Source organism: Perissodus microlepis, chromosome 20 (genome assembly GCF_051167445.1).
Source record: "Perissodus microlepis isolate ML-2025 ecotype Zambia chromosome 20, ASM5116744v1, whole genome shotgun sequence".
Classification (NCBI taxonomy): Eukaryota; Metazoa; Chordata; class Actinopteri; order Cichliformes; family Cichlidae; genus Perissodus; species Perissodus microlepis.
The window spans coordinates 26,437,827-26,453,466 of record NC_140480.1 but is presented as its reverse complement, the minus strand read 5'-3'; the positions used below and the strand labels follow the sequence as shown (position 1 = coordinate 26,453,466).

At 43.3% G+C, this 15,640-nt stretch overlaps 1 protein-coding gene across 9 annotated transcripts in view; it reads right to left on the bottom strand.

Moving 5' to 3' along the window:
- Positions 1 to 15,640, bottom strand: part of camta1a (calmodulin binding transcription activator 1a) — a 280,413-nt gene that overhangs the window by 56,013 nt on the left and 208,760 nt on the right. For all 9 annotated transcript variants that reach the window (XM_084917184.1, XM_084917178.1, XM_084917180.1 and 6 more), the window contains one exon: positions 6,336 to 6,407. In XM_084917184.1, coding sequence (XP_084773310.1) covers positions 6,336 to 6,407 — 72 coding nt within the window. The remainder of the gene's footprint in view (positions 1 to 6,335; positions 6,408 to 15,640) is intronic.

The following is a 15,640-nucleotide window of genomic DNA, read 5'->3' as shown; positions in this document are numbered from 1 at the left end:
AGTCCGGCGTTGAGGTTTGGAATTGAACAGTAATGTCAGGTGTTGCAGTCAAATTCATATGCTATAAATCTGAGCTAATACTCTGTAGAGGTGCATTTTCATTTGATACAAACAACAGACTGCATAGCTAAAGGCAATTATATTTTTACTGCCTCCATTTGCCCTGAGGTTGTAGACAGCCAGTCAAAACCTCACCAGGTTTTTCTGACTCTCTACCCTCTGAGTGAAATCAACAGAACGATGCCCAGGCTCATCCATGATTTATCTCAGTGAAATATTCATTATGTAGCTTTGCGTAGTCTGGACGTATCTGATGTGAATCTGGACCTGACAGCTCTGCTCCGTCATCACACATCACCTGAGCCACTACGAATCCGGCACCTGTCTCCCAGTGCTCAACGCAGAGGCAACTAAACTGATCCGAATGAATAGAAGACTCTGGTAGATATAAAGAATCCATCTGTCTGTCTTTAGCCTGCAGGCATGTCCACTCTGGAGCTACTGTATCCTGCTTACACACCAACCGACGGATCAGCACAGCAAAGGAGCTGCTCAACATTTCCCATTCAGTTAACTAGGTTGGAAAAAAGGCCTCTGTCTTCACTGCTGCTGAGTATGAGGCATGAGGCCTGATGAGTAGGTGTTGGCCCGTGAACATGATGTGCTGACAGAACTGGCCCAGATGTATTGATCTGAAGAGATTGGCGAGCTTGTTATAGGAGGTGAATACCTTGGGAGTTCAAAAGCACCGAGTGGTTTTGATACATCAACAGAGCAAAAGGGGGGGGGGAGTATAAAAAAAAGGGGGGCGGGGGGGGGGGCTCTGATGTGTTGAATAGTTAGAAAAGATTAAAAGAAGAAGAGGGTAGGATTCAGCACCATGGACAGCACCACAGAGCCTACATCGCTAAGAGTTCTCTTTAATCACAAAGTTATCACTCTGGCTGTCCAATTAGGTAACCTTTGAATTATTACATAAATTAAAATACCTGAAATACTTTCTAATAGTGCTGGAATGATCACAGGGACAACAGTGACAACTCATTTTCCTACATAACACTAATTCAAGTGGTTCCAAAGTCATTATACTCTGAAGGACTAATGTAATAAGAAAAATGTAACTGCAGTGAATGATGATATTAATAATGTATTCATGTGAGACAGAGACTAGAGCAGAGTGGCCTAAGCTGAGGAAGGTAAGAGAGAGAAAGTGATAGCTGTGAAGAAACAAGGTCGTCAGCATTCCCTCCTGCCTTACTAGTCATTTCATTATCTCATTCCTCTCTCCTCCTCTTTAAAGTAGGAAAAGCGGGAGAGGCTATTGACCCCTCTCTGTGTTCGTGGCAGGCAGCGGGACAAATGAAGTTTCCCCTCAGACCCCCTCCGTATTAATATCATAATTATCCCCACCTCTGTGCCCCCGCCGGCCAGCACAAACTCCACTGTCTGATTTGATGGAGAGGCACAAGCAGGGAATTACATTCGATTAGCACTAAACAAGAGAAGGGGACACGGAGCAATAGAATCAATCAGTGCCACCAGGACAGGCAAGATCCTTTGTGTTACTGAGTGTGTGTATGTGTGTGCCATGACACGTTGTACCTAGAAAGACTCTGTGTAAGGTGTATCTAATTATCTAATTATGCACACTTTTGTGAAAAACTAACAGCATTTAAAGAGTGGCCAGACATTCCCAGGATATTTATGGAGAATTGTGCGCCTATTTTTTGTTAGCAATGTTGAAAACACACCACGGTATCACACAGAGCCCAGTTTTAATATTATTTATTTTTCTTAACAAATCCACTGAAATGGGAACTTTTTTCGGAGTAAAAACCCACACAGTCCGCTCTGAGCAGCTATCTGTCTCAGCAGCAATTTGGATTCATTGTTTGCAACCCCAGATAACTGTGGTGGTACTTTCCTTCAGTCTCAGCCATTTGCGGGGATGGGCCAGACATTCTTAAGTGGTCTAATGCCATAGAGAGGTGGAGGTAGTGTGGCAGGAATGAGCAGATTGAGAGTGAGAGGTGAAAAGAACAAATGAAAATGAATGGAATGAGAGAAGACCCCCCTCGCAGGTCTTTATTCCTGTCCCCTGTCTCATTACCCAGGCTTTGACTCAATAAAGAGTGGATAAAGAGTGGATAAAGAGGCACACACCCACTGGTTAACCCCCCCACCCCCTACCTAAAACACCTTTCACTAACCTCACTCCGTCTGTCATTCTCATTTCTCGCCTTCTGGATTTCTTGCACTGTTACACACATATCCAAAAATACTGACACACTGTCCTCTTTCGCTCTATACTACAATAGTTTTTTCTTCCTTAAAATCTTTAAATGCATATTTTTCTCCAACTCTCCCTGCAGTGTGGTTTTTTTCAGCTCAACTTTTTAAAAGTTGTGTCCATCTCACTCGCTCATTCACAGTCTGTCTCTACCCTCTCTGTCCTCTGTGTTCCCTCCCTGTCGGTGGTGTGTAATAGGAGTTATTTTCATCCCTGTCTCTCCGTGACTGTGGCTGCTGGATGGCTGAATATTTACATTTTTCACTCACTGGTGACCTTTCCCTGTTGCCGCTCTGGGAGCTCCAGTCTCCTTGCTGCTCTGCTGTTGACAGACTACTGCCTGCAAATCTCATATGGACACAGCAAATGGTACACAGGGAGTCAGGGACAGAGAGTTCAGAGACTAGAGGAAGGTGGAAAAAGAGAGAAAGAGAATACGAAAGAGACTGTAACCAGGCTGACTGTCAGTTGTCTGAATGAAAGTGGCAAGAAAAGACAGAGGTGCTGAAGGTCTATCTGCATCTGCAGAGATATGGCCTGAAGTGTAATCCTTTACCTCTGGTATCACTGTATCACTGTGACTATGGTTTCTTGTCAGCCCAGATGGTCTGCAATAAACTGCCTGAAAAGAGACGTAAATCTGGGGTTCCAGAAATGCTTAGTGCCAAAGAAAATGCACGTTTGTAAATAAATGCTTTTTATCTGGCAGCAGAAGGTGCTTTTTCCTTTGAACAAGTGGATGTGTTAGCTGCACACACGCAGCTCGAGCCGTGGGTGTAACAAGAACTGCTGAGCAGTGTAAGAGATGGGGGCCAAGGATTCACTAACCAGTTGTTCTTAACTGATGCTCTACAGTTAAAGGAAAGAAAGGAAGAGTCAGTGAACTTCTCAAAATTTCATGAGTGATTATGTGCGTCTATCTTGTAGCTGGCAGAAAGCGAGGTTTAAAATGAAGGTTGCAGTTTTGAAAAGCGAGTGACCCAGTTTGACCTCAGCTCTGTGTTATTCACTTTCAGTTCGGTGTGTACATGTTTCTGAAAGTCTGCATGTGTCCTTGTGTTGTGTATGTGTCAAGCGCAACTTTCCCCTGACTTTCCCTGGAAATGTGACTATTTTTCATCCTCGAGTCATGCTCCTCTAGCTCTGAAATTGACTTCGGCTAGAGAGGATAGAAAAAAGAGCATGTTCACATTCTAGGCCTGTCTGAAAACAATGCCATTATACCCATATGTAAGTTAAGGGTGTTGTCATCACTGAAAAATTCTTCCTCTCTAAACTGGCCCCACAGAGATTCCTTACTACTGCATTTCCTTGTCAGTGATGGAAGATGAAATCCACAGTTCTCCTTCGGTGCTAATATTCATTCTGAAATTCAGCTGAACAAAATCTGAAGATTCAGCAGTCTGAATTAGTCAAATCAAGTGGTGTCTTCCAAAGTTATACAGTCTTCAGTATGAAATCCCCTCTTACTATCCCTCCACTACACAATGGAAACAGTAGAACCACACAAAGGTGATTTAAGACAAAAACAATGTAGGTTTGGATGATTTGATTCTGTTGTTTTGATATTAAAGTATTTTTGCATAGAACAAGGACTGTGAGTTTTGTCCCCAATCACTTAAACTAAAATGGCCAAAGGGGGGATCTCAGCCATTACACAAATGAAAAAAAGCATACCAACAGCCAGTAACTACTTGCATATGCATATGGAAATATAATAAATTCATAAGTGACAGTTGGCGTCTATCCCAGCAGAGTGTGGGCGAGAGGTGGGGTCCATCATGAGGCCATCCCCTAAATATGCTAATATCATTTCATTGTGTAGCTCATCACATGCAGAATAGCCACTCTAAATGTCAAATTCTGCTGAGTACACAGGAGCAAGTCATTAGTATGAGTATTGTAAAACATACTGTATTTATAGTGCTTGAGCACAACAGAGTTACAACAATTTGTGAACACTGTTGGGGCTGCCGTGGAAGTGGAAGAGGAATAAGGATGTGTGAGAGTGTAGCGAAGACAAGAAAACACAATATAGGAAGGTGAAATACACGTACACACAGCACTTCTTCTGATCCACTGCAAGGCACCGCATTTGGTGGGAGGTGAATGAGATGGGCATGACAGGACGTCCACTCATCCCATAATTATTTTACTATTTTATTATTTTTTGGGTATCGATAATCTATGGCAGAGCTGCATGTTTACTGCACCGGTCTGTCTTGTGTGGCTGTTGTGGGAAAAGAAAACTGTTTTTCTTCACATTATATGCAAATGTAAGTGCTCTCTTGGTTCACAAAGTAGAATGTAAAACCTTGTGCTCTTGAAATCAACATCTGAAGAGTATTCACTCTGACACAAAAGCAGCCAGTTATCATGAGAATAATAATAGACTGGTGCAGTAGGCTTTCAATGTCAGTGACATTATAAGATGAGCAAAGAAATTCCAGTCATTCTAATGAGATAGCTAAACATTTTGACCACACTGTTTTTGCACAATTGAAAGAAGAAGCTCTCGTTTTGCTGGCAACGACTTATTCATTGACACAATAACTTCATCTTGACACTTTGAGTTAAACATCTTGGGTGAGTTACAGCTTTTTGTGAAATAACTACAGTGGTTTGCTGCATTTTTGAGCTGTTTTTGATGTTCAGTGTGCAGAACTTTAATCAATGTTTCATGAAATGTAGCAAAACATTTGAAAAAAAGCTGTAAGAGAAAATATTTGAAGATTTCTTGAAGATTTCCTTAAGAGGTGCTGCTCATACCACCGTGCAATGGATGAGGTAGTAGAGGCCAGAGCAGTTCAATAAAGTTGCTTAATGTTCATTTTGTGTTGTGAGGGACAGTGCAGGGTAAAATAAACTGTTATTATGAGAGAACAGAGAGGGTTATTGCGTGCGATATGAAAGACTTCCAGTATGTGGTCGTCACCGCAAGTAATCCGATGAACACCAGATTATTTAGGCTGAAGTCAACCAAAGTGGGTTTGCTTGCTCAAATCCCAATAGGAAGGTGGAGTCATGTTTTTATCTGCTAGAGTAATTATTTCCATCTGTCACACACACTGCCAACATAAAGCAATAGAAAAACAAACAGTTTTTGTGTGAACGCTTTTATTTACTGTGGGAACGCTCAAATTATTTTAAGCATTCCCAGAGTATTTAAGCAATTTTTCAGCCTAGTTTTCCCTCTTTTGTCTTTTGCCCCCACTGGTCTGCTCTCCTGTTTTACTATCAGTCATTTTATGTGGGAGGGGAGGGATGGTTGTAGGGTTTGTGGGAGGAAGGGATATTGGCTCGATGGCACGTGATGATGTTTTCTCAGTCTAGTCAGTACACACATTTAAATTTAAACTGAGGCACATTAGCCAAAGTATATTTATCCCACAGATGTTTTTTTCTTCTTGTACACAGAGATGGATTGATCGATAGACAGACAGACAAACAGACACAGTCTCCACAACCTCCTTTCCTCTGTGTGTATGCTTTATGCTCCCTTAAAACAGTGTGTGTGTCTGTGTTGGTGTGTGAATGGCTGTATCAGACACCTTCCAACAATAATAGCTGCCATGCTAAACGAGAATGATGAGATGTATTGGGTAGGTGATCAAAGGACTACTATTTACAACCACTCTCAGCCTGCAGACTTGACGACCCACAATAAGCACACTATACTGTACAGGGAACCTCTTCCATCATGCTTTTACTGCCCATCACTGCAGCTGTTAGACAGGGGAGATGGCAAAGCTTTTAGCTGACTGAGATACCGGCCGTGCTGGACGGCGTGTATGGGCAATGCCATCAGAAAAGTGAATGACTGGGAAAGATAAGGAAAATGGAAGCTGGGAAGAGAAAAGAGAAGGCCGAGAGGGGGTAGTGGAGGGATAGGTTGATGTGTCCCTGCTGGCTGTCACGAGAAAATGCTCCGGTTAAATAGAAAGTGATATCACGCAACTCATTCAAGTTCTTGTGAATTGGCAGTTAGAGTCTTCAGTAAACTAAAGTGTGGTGAACTGTAAAAGAGGCAAAGGGGAGTTCTTACCTGGAGAAGCCAGTAGCACCTACGGTGGAAGGTGGGGATGATGGAGGAGTGGACGTAGCAGCCATATAGACACTGGACAGAAGTGAGGTAGCAGAGAAAGACAGAAAAGGGAGACAAAAAGAGCACATTACACAACAGTAAAGTCCAGGAAATAGACCGACCTCTCAGCTAACCATGGCAGCTGTGACCTTTGAAACCCTGACCTCTTCTCTCCGTATGATAACTCCCACAAGGACCTGCTGGCAGATGGCCAAGCTATTGTTCTTGAAAACAAAGACAGTGAGCTGATGGGAGAAACTGGATGGGTTAACCAGCATTTCATCACTGTCCCTACATAACCATATGACTTCTCCCCCGGTTCCCTCTCCCTCTCTTCCACTTATATCCTGTCCTCCTTGGAAAGTACCTTTGACAGAATGATTCAGGTGCTTCTTACTTCAACCCCCCCATCACCCCGTGGGGCAACCCTGCACATAACTAAAGCACAGTGTTATTAATATCCTTATCGTAAACAGATAATACTGTGCCTGGGGGCTCGTTACAGTGAAAAGAGCTAGGCGGGGCTGCTAACGCATCCTGATATCTGGCAGAGGGGCCAGGAGACATTTTTCACCAGCCGGCAGCAGAGGCAAACGCAACGAAGCACCACGCACTGAGGAACAGCAGCAAGGCAGCACTTAACCTCCTTCCATCCCCACTCCTTCCCAATCCTTCTCTGGGAGACTCATGGCCGTGGCTCCCAGGTGACCTAAAGGGATGGCAGGGCTTTTGCTTGTTTACAGCAGCAACAAAAAAAATCTACAAAACTCCTTCCTTCCATAACCCTCACCAGCTAGGACACAGGCTGTGATTTTGTGTGATACAATATTTAGAAAAGGCAAGGGTAAAATGGATTGTTCTTTAGACATGAAGCCTGGTTCCCAGAGGAATAAGGCAGAGGAGAAGGCTGAGAGGGCTGAGCTTCATCCAAGTCCTCTTTGGTATAAATGTTTGATGAGAAATTAGGAGAGCTACCAGCTGTGGTGACTTTATACACTGTTAGTCAAAGTGCACATGCACATATGCACATGTTCACAGGAAGGTACAGCATCATCATTCAACACTTGTTGAGTAAGTAAAGGGAGGTTTCCTGGGGAGCTGTGAATGGGCAGAAAGAGGACTACATTATTTAATGATAAATAGGCACCTTGAAGTGTGCTATGTGTTTGTCTTGTTTAACCTGGTTAACTATGCATGGCCTACAGAAGAAGTTTGCCTGTATATATAGAAAGTAGCTTGCCAACATCAAACTGCCTTGTTAATTACAGCTAGCACTGTACAGCGACACAGACTGGGCAAATGGATAAAAAAAGGCACATTACACAGTTAAAACACAAATACATCACACACAAGTACAAACTCATGTGTGAGGCTGCGTATATCCAGAATGTTCACCCATAGGAGTCTTATGACCAATTAACAAGAGTCAAATTAGCCTCGACTGTTTCACCAGGTGTTCCATTGTTCCATTCACATCTTTTGTGAACTCATTTCAATACTACTGAACTCTGCATGTGAGAGTTTGAGAGGGTGAATGCATGCAGACTGCCTCCTGTTCTTATTTTTTGCTGTACTCTCATCCATTACAGCTGTCTGAAAAAGGATGTATGCCTCCTCCCACTCCCATAGCTCTGCCATCCATTACTCTACGCTGGCAATGGGCAGACACTTCCTCCCACACCCACAGTGAACTGAACATCACATTACTACAGTCGACTACAACAGCTATCGTCTCGCACATTTCTCCTGTGCAGTTTCGTGAGCATTTACGTCACAAACTCTACTTTGGACACTTTTCAAGAGATTAGTGATGCAACAAAGGACACTGGTCTATATGGCATTAAACTGTTTATGCATTTCACTACAGTCATGTGTTGAAAGTTCTGTGAAAGGTGCTTACAAACAGAAATGCCAACTTTCTGTCTATGTAACGCTTGACTTTAAATTTCAGTGCCAGCACTGATACTTTGCACTTTCACAGCACACAGAAAATTGCAAACTTCTGGATGTCGCTCAAAAAACAAAACAAAACTTGCTGTCTTGTTCATTCTGATTACAGAGCGTTTATTAATATATCATGGTTAATACTGCTATAGCCTAAAGCGCTTGGCCCACTGAGAGTGTGGTGTGGCAGTGTACAGTTGGATGGTATAACGGTATGGTATGCTCCTCTGGATTGACAGGTGGGCCGGTGCAACAGGCCTCTGTGACTAGGGCGACTGGGGAGTGAATAAATTAGCCCCCAGGCTGCTTTCCTTTCCCTCTGTTTACTCCATTTCTCAACCACACAAAGCAGCGTGCCAGACAAACAAGCAGCTTAAAGCATAACACAACTGTTGCACCTGTCATTGCCGATATACACAAGGCATCAAACACATTTTCCCACACACACACATCCATAAGCCTGCGAACCCTTACTCTACTGCAACATAAACACCAATTCACTCTTACAAACACACACATTTGCACACACACACAAACTCACAAAATTAGACATTGAGTTCTCAAGCACAAAACGACACCCACTCAGAATCATACATTTTCACACACCACAGGCTTTGACACTCATGCACACAGCTTTATGCATACTTACAGAAGAAATCACAACAGACCCCGATACAAAGGCATACCAAGAAAATGTTGAGAGCACGAGCACGCCCATACACACAAAGCTCATCATACTTGAGCGCTTATCAGTAATTCAAGACGCATATCAGTTACTGGTGTTTCTGCTGCTTTCTGCATGCTGAGTGTCTGGGTGACAAAGTGATGGCAGCAGAACCATTATTTGCTGTCTTTGAGCTGTGACAGATGACAGCACATCGCAGGGCAAGCAATTAAACCATAATTATAGACACATACACACATGTCCTCGCATAAAAAGTAAAGTTTCCCAATGTGTAATTTTGAAGAGCGTTTGCATACTGATACAAAAACATCGAAAACCCCCCCCCCCCCCCCACATAATTGCATACGTGCTCACAAACACGGCCACGCAAATGTGGATGTATTATTAGTGTGGCGTCGTGTGCGAATATGAGGCACAGCGGAAGAATGACACACAGCAGTTTATAGAAGAATTCACAAGTAGTGTGTCCATAATGTATTCATGTGCTGTCACTGCGGACAGCAAGAAAAAAGAGTTACAGCGACGTGTGTCCTCCAAAGTCAGACACTGATGCAGCAAATTCATTTGGTGTTGTCACTCAAGCAAGCGGCCAAGGCAATGAAATGCTGGCATGACCCAATGAGAGGGTATTATAGGACTGAACCCCTCCCCAAACACCCGTCGACCCCCTCGCCCCCTAAAACCCCTCCCAATTGGGGTGTCATCTGAAGTAGAGCAGGACCGCAGTTCACACGGGGCAATCAGGCCAGACAGTTTGTCTTAAATAAAGCCTTCAGATATAAAAGCAGAGCCACCACTGGCTACCTGTCTTGCCTCTGGAGGCCACCACTGCCCCTGGCCTGCCTGTTGCCCTGGCGACACCTCACTTACATTCATCCATCATGTCTGACAGGTGTCAAGCGCAGCTAGAGAGGAGCTAGTAAAATGCAAAGTCTGTGAAGGCAATACGGCAAGCAGACATGCAGCTATAAAGAGACTGAGAGAGAGGGGAAACTCTCTCATTAGACCATAATGATGTGTGAAGACAGTCCTAATCAGAGCGTGGCACCTTATTTATGTTGGCAATTTGCTGTTTTCCTGCCGTGATGCAAACGTGTTACTGTCAGAAGCTGCCACACATTTGTCTTTCTGTGGGATTGTTAGTCCCACTGTGAAGAGCGCACATGCATACACATTCACTTAGTGGCACACAGGAATGTGCACGTACATGGATAACTTGCCTGGCATTTTCATAAAAGAAAACCCTGTTGTTTATGATTTCTTCCCTCCATCCAGCTCCCTTTTATCACGTCAGGCCAACTCTTTCAAGTAGAATTGTTCTATCTTTTTATGTAAGACTCATGTATCCTCTAATATTTCCTTCTCACCATTTGTTCGCACATACTCTATCATTGCTCCGGATGAGCATAACCTACTGTTGGATTTTGTGTAATTTTTTTTAGGCCTGGCTGTATTGAATGACTTGCTTTGCACTATTAAACAGTTGTTGACATGGATATCCACCTAGTGAAGCCACTTCTGGCTCACTGCTTCATTAGCGGGAATGTATCATTTTGTGTGTGTGTACTTCTGTTTGTGTGCATGTTTGCATATGTCTGTTCATATGGATGCCTGGGGCAGGTGATTCAGCCTGGGGCACAACAGCATAAATAGAGCTCACACTGCAGCCAATCAGGCAGTACTATACAACCCCATCCATGGAGGGAACACAAAATCCATACTCAATAGAGATTCATGGACCATGCAAAATTCAAACTACCCTGGCCATTGACAGCATCCATGATGACTATTGATCAACCAACGATTTCTGGCTCTATACAGATGTGATTAGATGACTTAGGGCTGAAAAGTGCCACTTCCAGTTTGGAGGATGAGCTCATTTTCGACTGATACCGTAATGCTCTGCATTTCACCTGCTTTCTTTACAGTCAGCCTCCCCGCTCTGCTCTCTCCCAATCGTTCAGTGGGAATCAAATTATCTATAGTGTCTGGTAAGGTGGCACTATGCCCAGAATGCCCATAATACACAGTAGATGCCCTTAAAGAAATGAGAGAGGGAAAATGCAGAGCTCTGGTATGGCACTGGCACTATGGCAGTGGTTTTTTTTTTTTATCCCTGCTATGTTTTCTTTATTAGGTTTTTCTTCTTTATATGCCTTTAAATAAGCCAAAACTTGTAAAGATGTAACGGTATAATTCTTCGGTGCATCTGAAGACCTTAGCAACGGCTGATGAGACATTATACATAATAAATCAAAAGAGGCTTAGATTTATCTCTCCAGTCTTCTCCACTAGACCAGCTGCTGCTTCTAAATCAGTCAAAACTGAGCGAGCTACAAAATGAATTGGCAGACTGCGCCTGAGCTGAGGAGAAAAATGGAAAACAAACCTAAATTCCTCAACAAAGCAAAACAAATGATGCTCTGGAAAAATGTTATGGAAATGACTGTCTCTAAAAATAGCATACTCATTGTAAAATAAACACAAACAGTTGATAAACAGGCCCCGAAGAGGAGAATTAATTAGCCACGCTGGACGTGTAAACACAGCTATACATCAAGTTCAAGAGAAAAACAATAACAGGACTGAGGCAGTTAGAGAGAAACCCCTGACCACTTGCAACACTGAATACCTTTACTCTGTCTAGCTTCATTCCTGAGGCTGAGGAAAACTAGAAATTCAAGACCAAACCGAGGAAAGACATTTTCCGGAGAAAAACCTTGGCAGTGAAGTTGGAATACAAGAATTACATATCGAGTTGGGGGAGAAATCAGAGGATCAGAGACGGGAAGAAGAATATAGAGGTAAAAAGACAGACGAGAGGATATAGGATTTATAGACACGCTTTCGCACATGCGAGAGGAAGCTCACGCTCATGCACGTCTGTCTCCCTGACTGAAGACACTGTGTCTGTTGATGCTAATGCTAGCCAGCTGGGCTCACAGCCAAAGGTATTAAGTGGAATCGAATTCCACCAAACTAGCTTTAATCAGCAGGTTTTTAAGGTTAGAATTACTTTCCCTCTCCTCCAGCCTGCTGGCCAAGGTTAAAGCAGAGACAGGCAGGGGCTGGGCTCAGCTAATGGGATGGAGGGGTGGCATGGGCCCTACGGCATGCCACCACATTCCAACACACAAAGACACAAGTATATCAAGTTACACCTGCACTGCCCGTACAGGAGGCAAAATACAGTTTTTCCCAGTTGCGTTCTATGTACAGTTATAAAGAAAATGCAGCTTGTGTTAGTGGAACACATTCAGACCAGCCTTAAAAAAATCTTATAGAATCATCAAGGGAAATTCTTTATAACAGAGCTAGCTAAGTAAATAAAATCTACAGTAAAAGACTCACATTCATGCTTGTGTTTAAATAGGTAGTTGCTGGTTTTGCCTTTTAGATGGTAAGTGCCTTGACATATCAATATAAAGAGAAAGGGGGGATGTAGTAAATGCCCATGACTTAACTCTTTAGGTCTGCACTTACTGTGTCATTTCAGTTGACACGGTCATGCTGCAGATGGAGGAACATACATATAAACACATCAAATAAACAAAGACTGATCAGTTTTGTTACTGTAGCTATATATTTTCTGATTGCAGCACTGGATAAAGGCCAATTCACTTAAAGTAAGCCAAACAGAAATGCTGAAAACCTTTTCACACAAAGAGAGGTGAAATGACTGGACAAGTGAATATACTGGGCAGTTTTTTTTTTTTTTTTTTACATTTCACAAAGAGCCAACAGACGTCTTGCCTTGACCTCAGCCTACGACAGCAGTCAACTCATTGATGGCTGTCAACAAAAGAAAGTTCTGTTAACCTTGCAGCTCTTCTGTCAGATTCTCAAAAGTCAAACTGTGTTTCTATAGTAGCCACAATATAAGAAGAAGCCTACATATGCAAGGGTAACAAACTTTCTCTGTCCACTTTTCTCTCCACGGTTTTTCTTTTTTCATATCTTTTCGCTCCCTTAGGCTGACTTTTCTCCAGAAAGAGGCCTTACTTTGGAGATCTATTACATATTAAATTATAACTGTACCTCAAGTAATGTCTTTGTTTTTGAAGTGCTAATGGTCTGTCCTCAAAATCTCTGTTTGAACCCAGAACATCTTAACAAAGCAAAATAGCTTTAGTTAGAAGTCTGCGTGAGGTTAGCAAATTATACAAACGTGGGGGATGGCAGGTTACAAATGGATACTAAGTATATGTGTAAAAGGTGAAAAGGTAAATGGAAACTAGTCATTATCTCAAGACACCACTTTCTTATCACTCTAACCTTTGAGCTGACCTCGAGATTGCCGGTGTTGAATAGAAATGAAAAAACGTCACAAAGCAAAAAGAGTAATGAGGAACTGTTTGCATTACATGCCTGGCCCTTTCAATGATGACAGACACTTCATTCCATTAAAACTGGAGTAATGCATACAGCAGCCAGGTTATCAAGCCACAGCTTAAAGACACGAGGTTGGAGGTCACGTTTTAGCTGTCATTTTTAGTGGGTAGGAAACAGCTGAGTCTAAGAAGGCTTTCCCGTACCCTGTCTCTCAATTGCGCTTAGTCAAACACAAATGCATGTGCTGGAGACTGGCCAAAGAGATATTAAGCCAGAACATGAATATATATTCACATATACCTTGAGGGAAAAGCTGAAGAAGATTACAGGTAAAGATTTAGCTGCAGCAAGCATACAAGCAAAACAGATCTCAAATTCAACAATGTCCTTAAAAGCTGACATGTCCTTATTTAAATAACAAATTAATGGCAGAATCACAGTATGAGACTGATGCCTCTTATTAAGCATAGATGGCATTGTTTGAATCTCTGTGACCGTCTATTAACCTTCGCTTATGTTAGCTGAGGTAAGGATAAAAGTACCACAGCATAGAAAAGGGGACTGTGTCCTCTGCATTAATAAGAGCAAACATCCAACCCACTGTTTGCCCCTAAATGCACACACAATGGAGACCTGCTGAAGATGACATCACAGACCTCTGATTCCCTGCTGTGGGTTATGCCAGCCAGACATGCTGCCTGATTGTAAGAGAGAGCCCAGATTTGTAATGCTGCACACTTCTGTTAGGGCTGATTAGCAGAGGCTCACGCCTTCTCCCCCTGCTGTGATCTATAGGCACTCAAAATTTCTAATATCTCCGGTGTGAGCAAGGAAGAGCTGAGACAGACTGTAAATCACGAGTCCTACTGAGTGAAGGAGAAAAAAGGGGATAGATGAATGGAGAGAAAGACAGAGAGCGTGAGTGACAGAGAAAAATATTCAGCGTGTATGAAAACATGAAGGGGGGGAGAGGAATGGAGAAAATTATTAAGGGAATGAGGTGAGAGGAGAGGGACTAGTGCACATGTAGGGGAGAGAGGAGCACAGATCAAGGAGGCATGAGAGAGTTAGGGAGGAGAGAAGAAAGGAGAGAAGAGGAGATATGATTACCAAGGAAACAGCAAGAAAAAATCTTTTTGCCGGGGAGAAAGAGACAGAGTGTGTGGAGTAGACAAAGAGGAGAAAGAGCATGGGGGGAAGAAAGGGAGTGGGAGGACAGAGAGAGACACCGAGAGAGAGACAGAGAGAGGAGAGGATAGAATGAATGCTAACAGGGAGCCCAAACCCAGTACTGAGGCTTTATCCTTCACAGGCGGAGGAGCAACAATCGCAAACACATTTTCTCTCGCCCTGGCCCTAAGAGAGATAAAAAAGCAATTTGTATTCTATTCCTATTCAGCGTCGCTTGGCCTGTTTCTCTGCCTGCATATTTGTAAACACAGCTTTGTCAGAGCAGCTTAATCTTCCCAACACAAACACAGACTACAGGAAGGAGGGGCGAGAAAGGGTGAGTAGGGAAGAACAGGGATTGGGGGGGGGTCGGGTAAAGGACGAGAAGGAAGGAAAGTTGGGGGGTAAGAGGGTGAGGATGGAAGGAGAGGTTTGTGGAGCAACACAGGGTCGCAGGAGAGCATCGAGAATCAGAACTCGTTTCTGTCTCTGATGCCACAGGATGTCCTCGTGTCAAACTCTGGAAGTCCCACTGTGTCACATACAAACACACATATATGTACACACACGGCTGGCTGAACTGCTCACCCTTTGTCATCATCTCTACTGGCCTAAAGTCCAGCAGGCTGGACAACTGACAGAGGCAAAAGAACAAGCAAATCAGTCGACATCAAACGACGCTGGTGTAACAGATGGAAGGGACGGGCCCGTGTGCTTCCTTAACTGTCACCAGACTCCTATTTAGTGCTTAAGCTGCACATTTTGCCTGACATGGAGCATACAGGCATGCACCTCCAGCTTTCAGGGAGACAAAAGGTTCTGCAAGGGCCAAGCCACAGCTGTTTCTCACGTGGAAGGAGAAACACACCAATGCAACCAATTATACATTAAAGCGCAGAGACTGAGATGGGGTTAGCTAGAGGGAGGAAGTGAGGGGACTTGGAAGATCGTCTGTGTGCACACTGGTTTACGGAGGTGTGAAATTAGGCAGAGTGGCACCTGCCAATATGCACTGCATTAAAGCGCACTAGGCTCACCGGGGTTTTTTGTTGTTTTTTTGGCCTTCCATATCACTCAGTAGGTCTCTTTCATTCTCCCTCATTTTGTTCCACCATACTTTGACAAGTTTTTATTA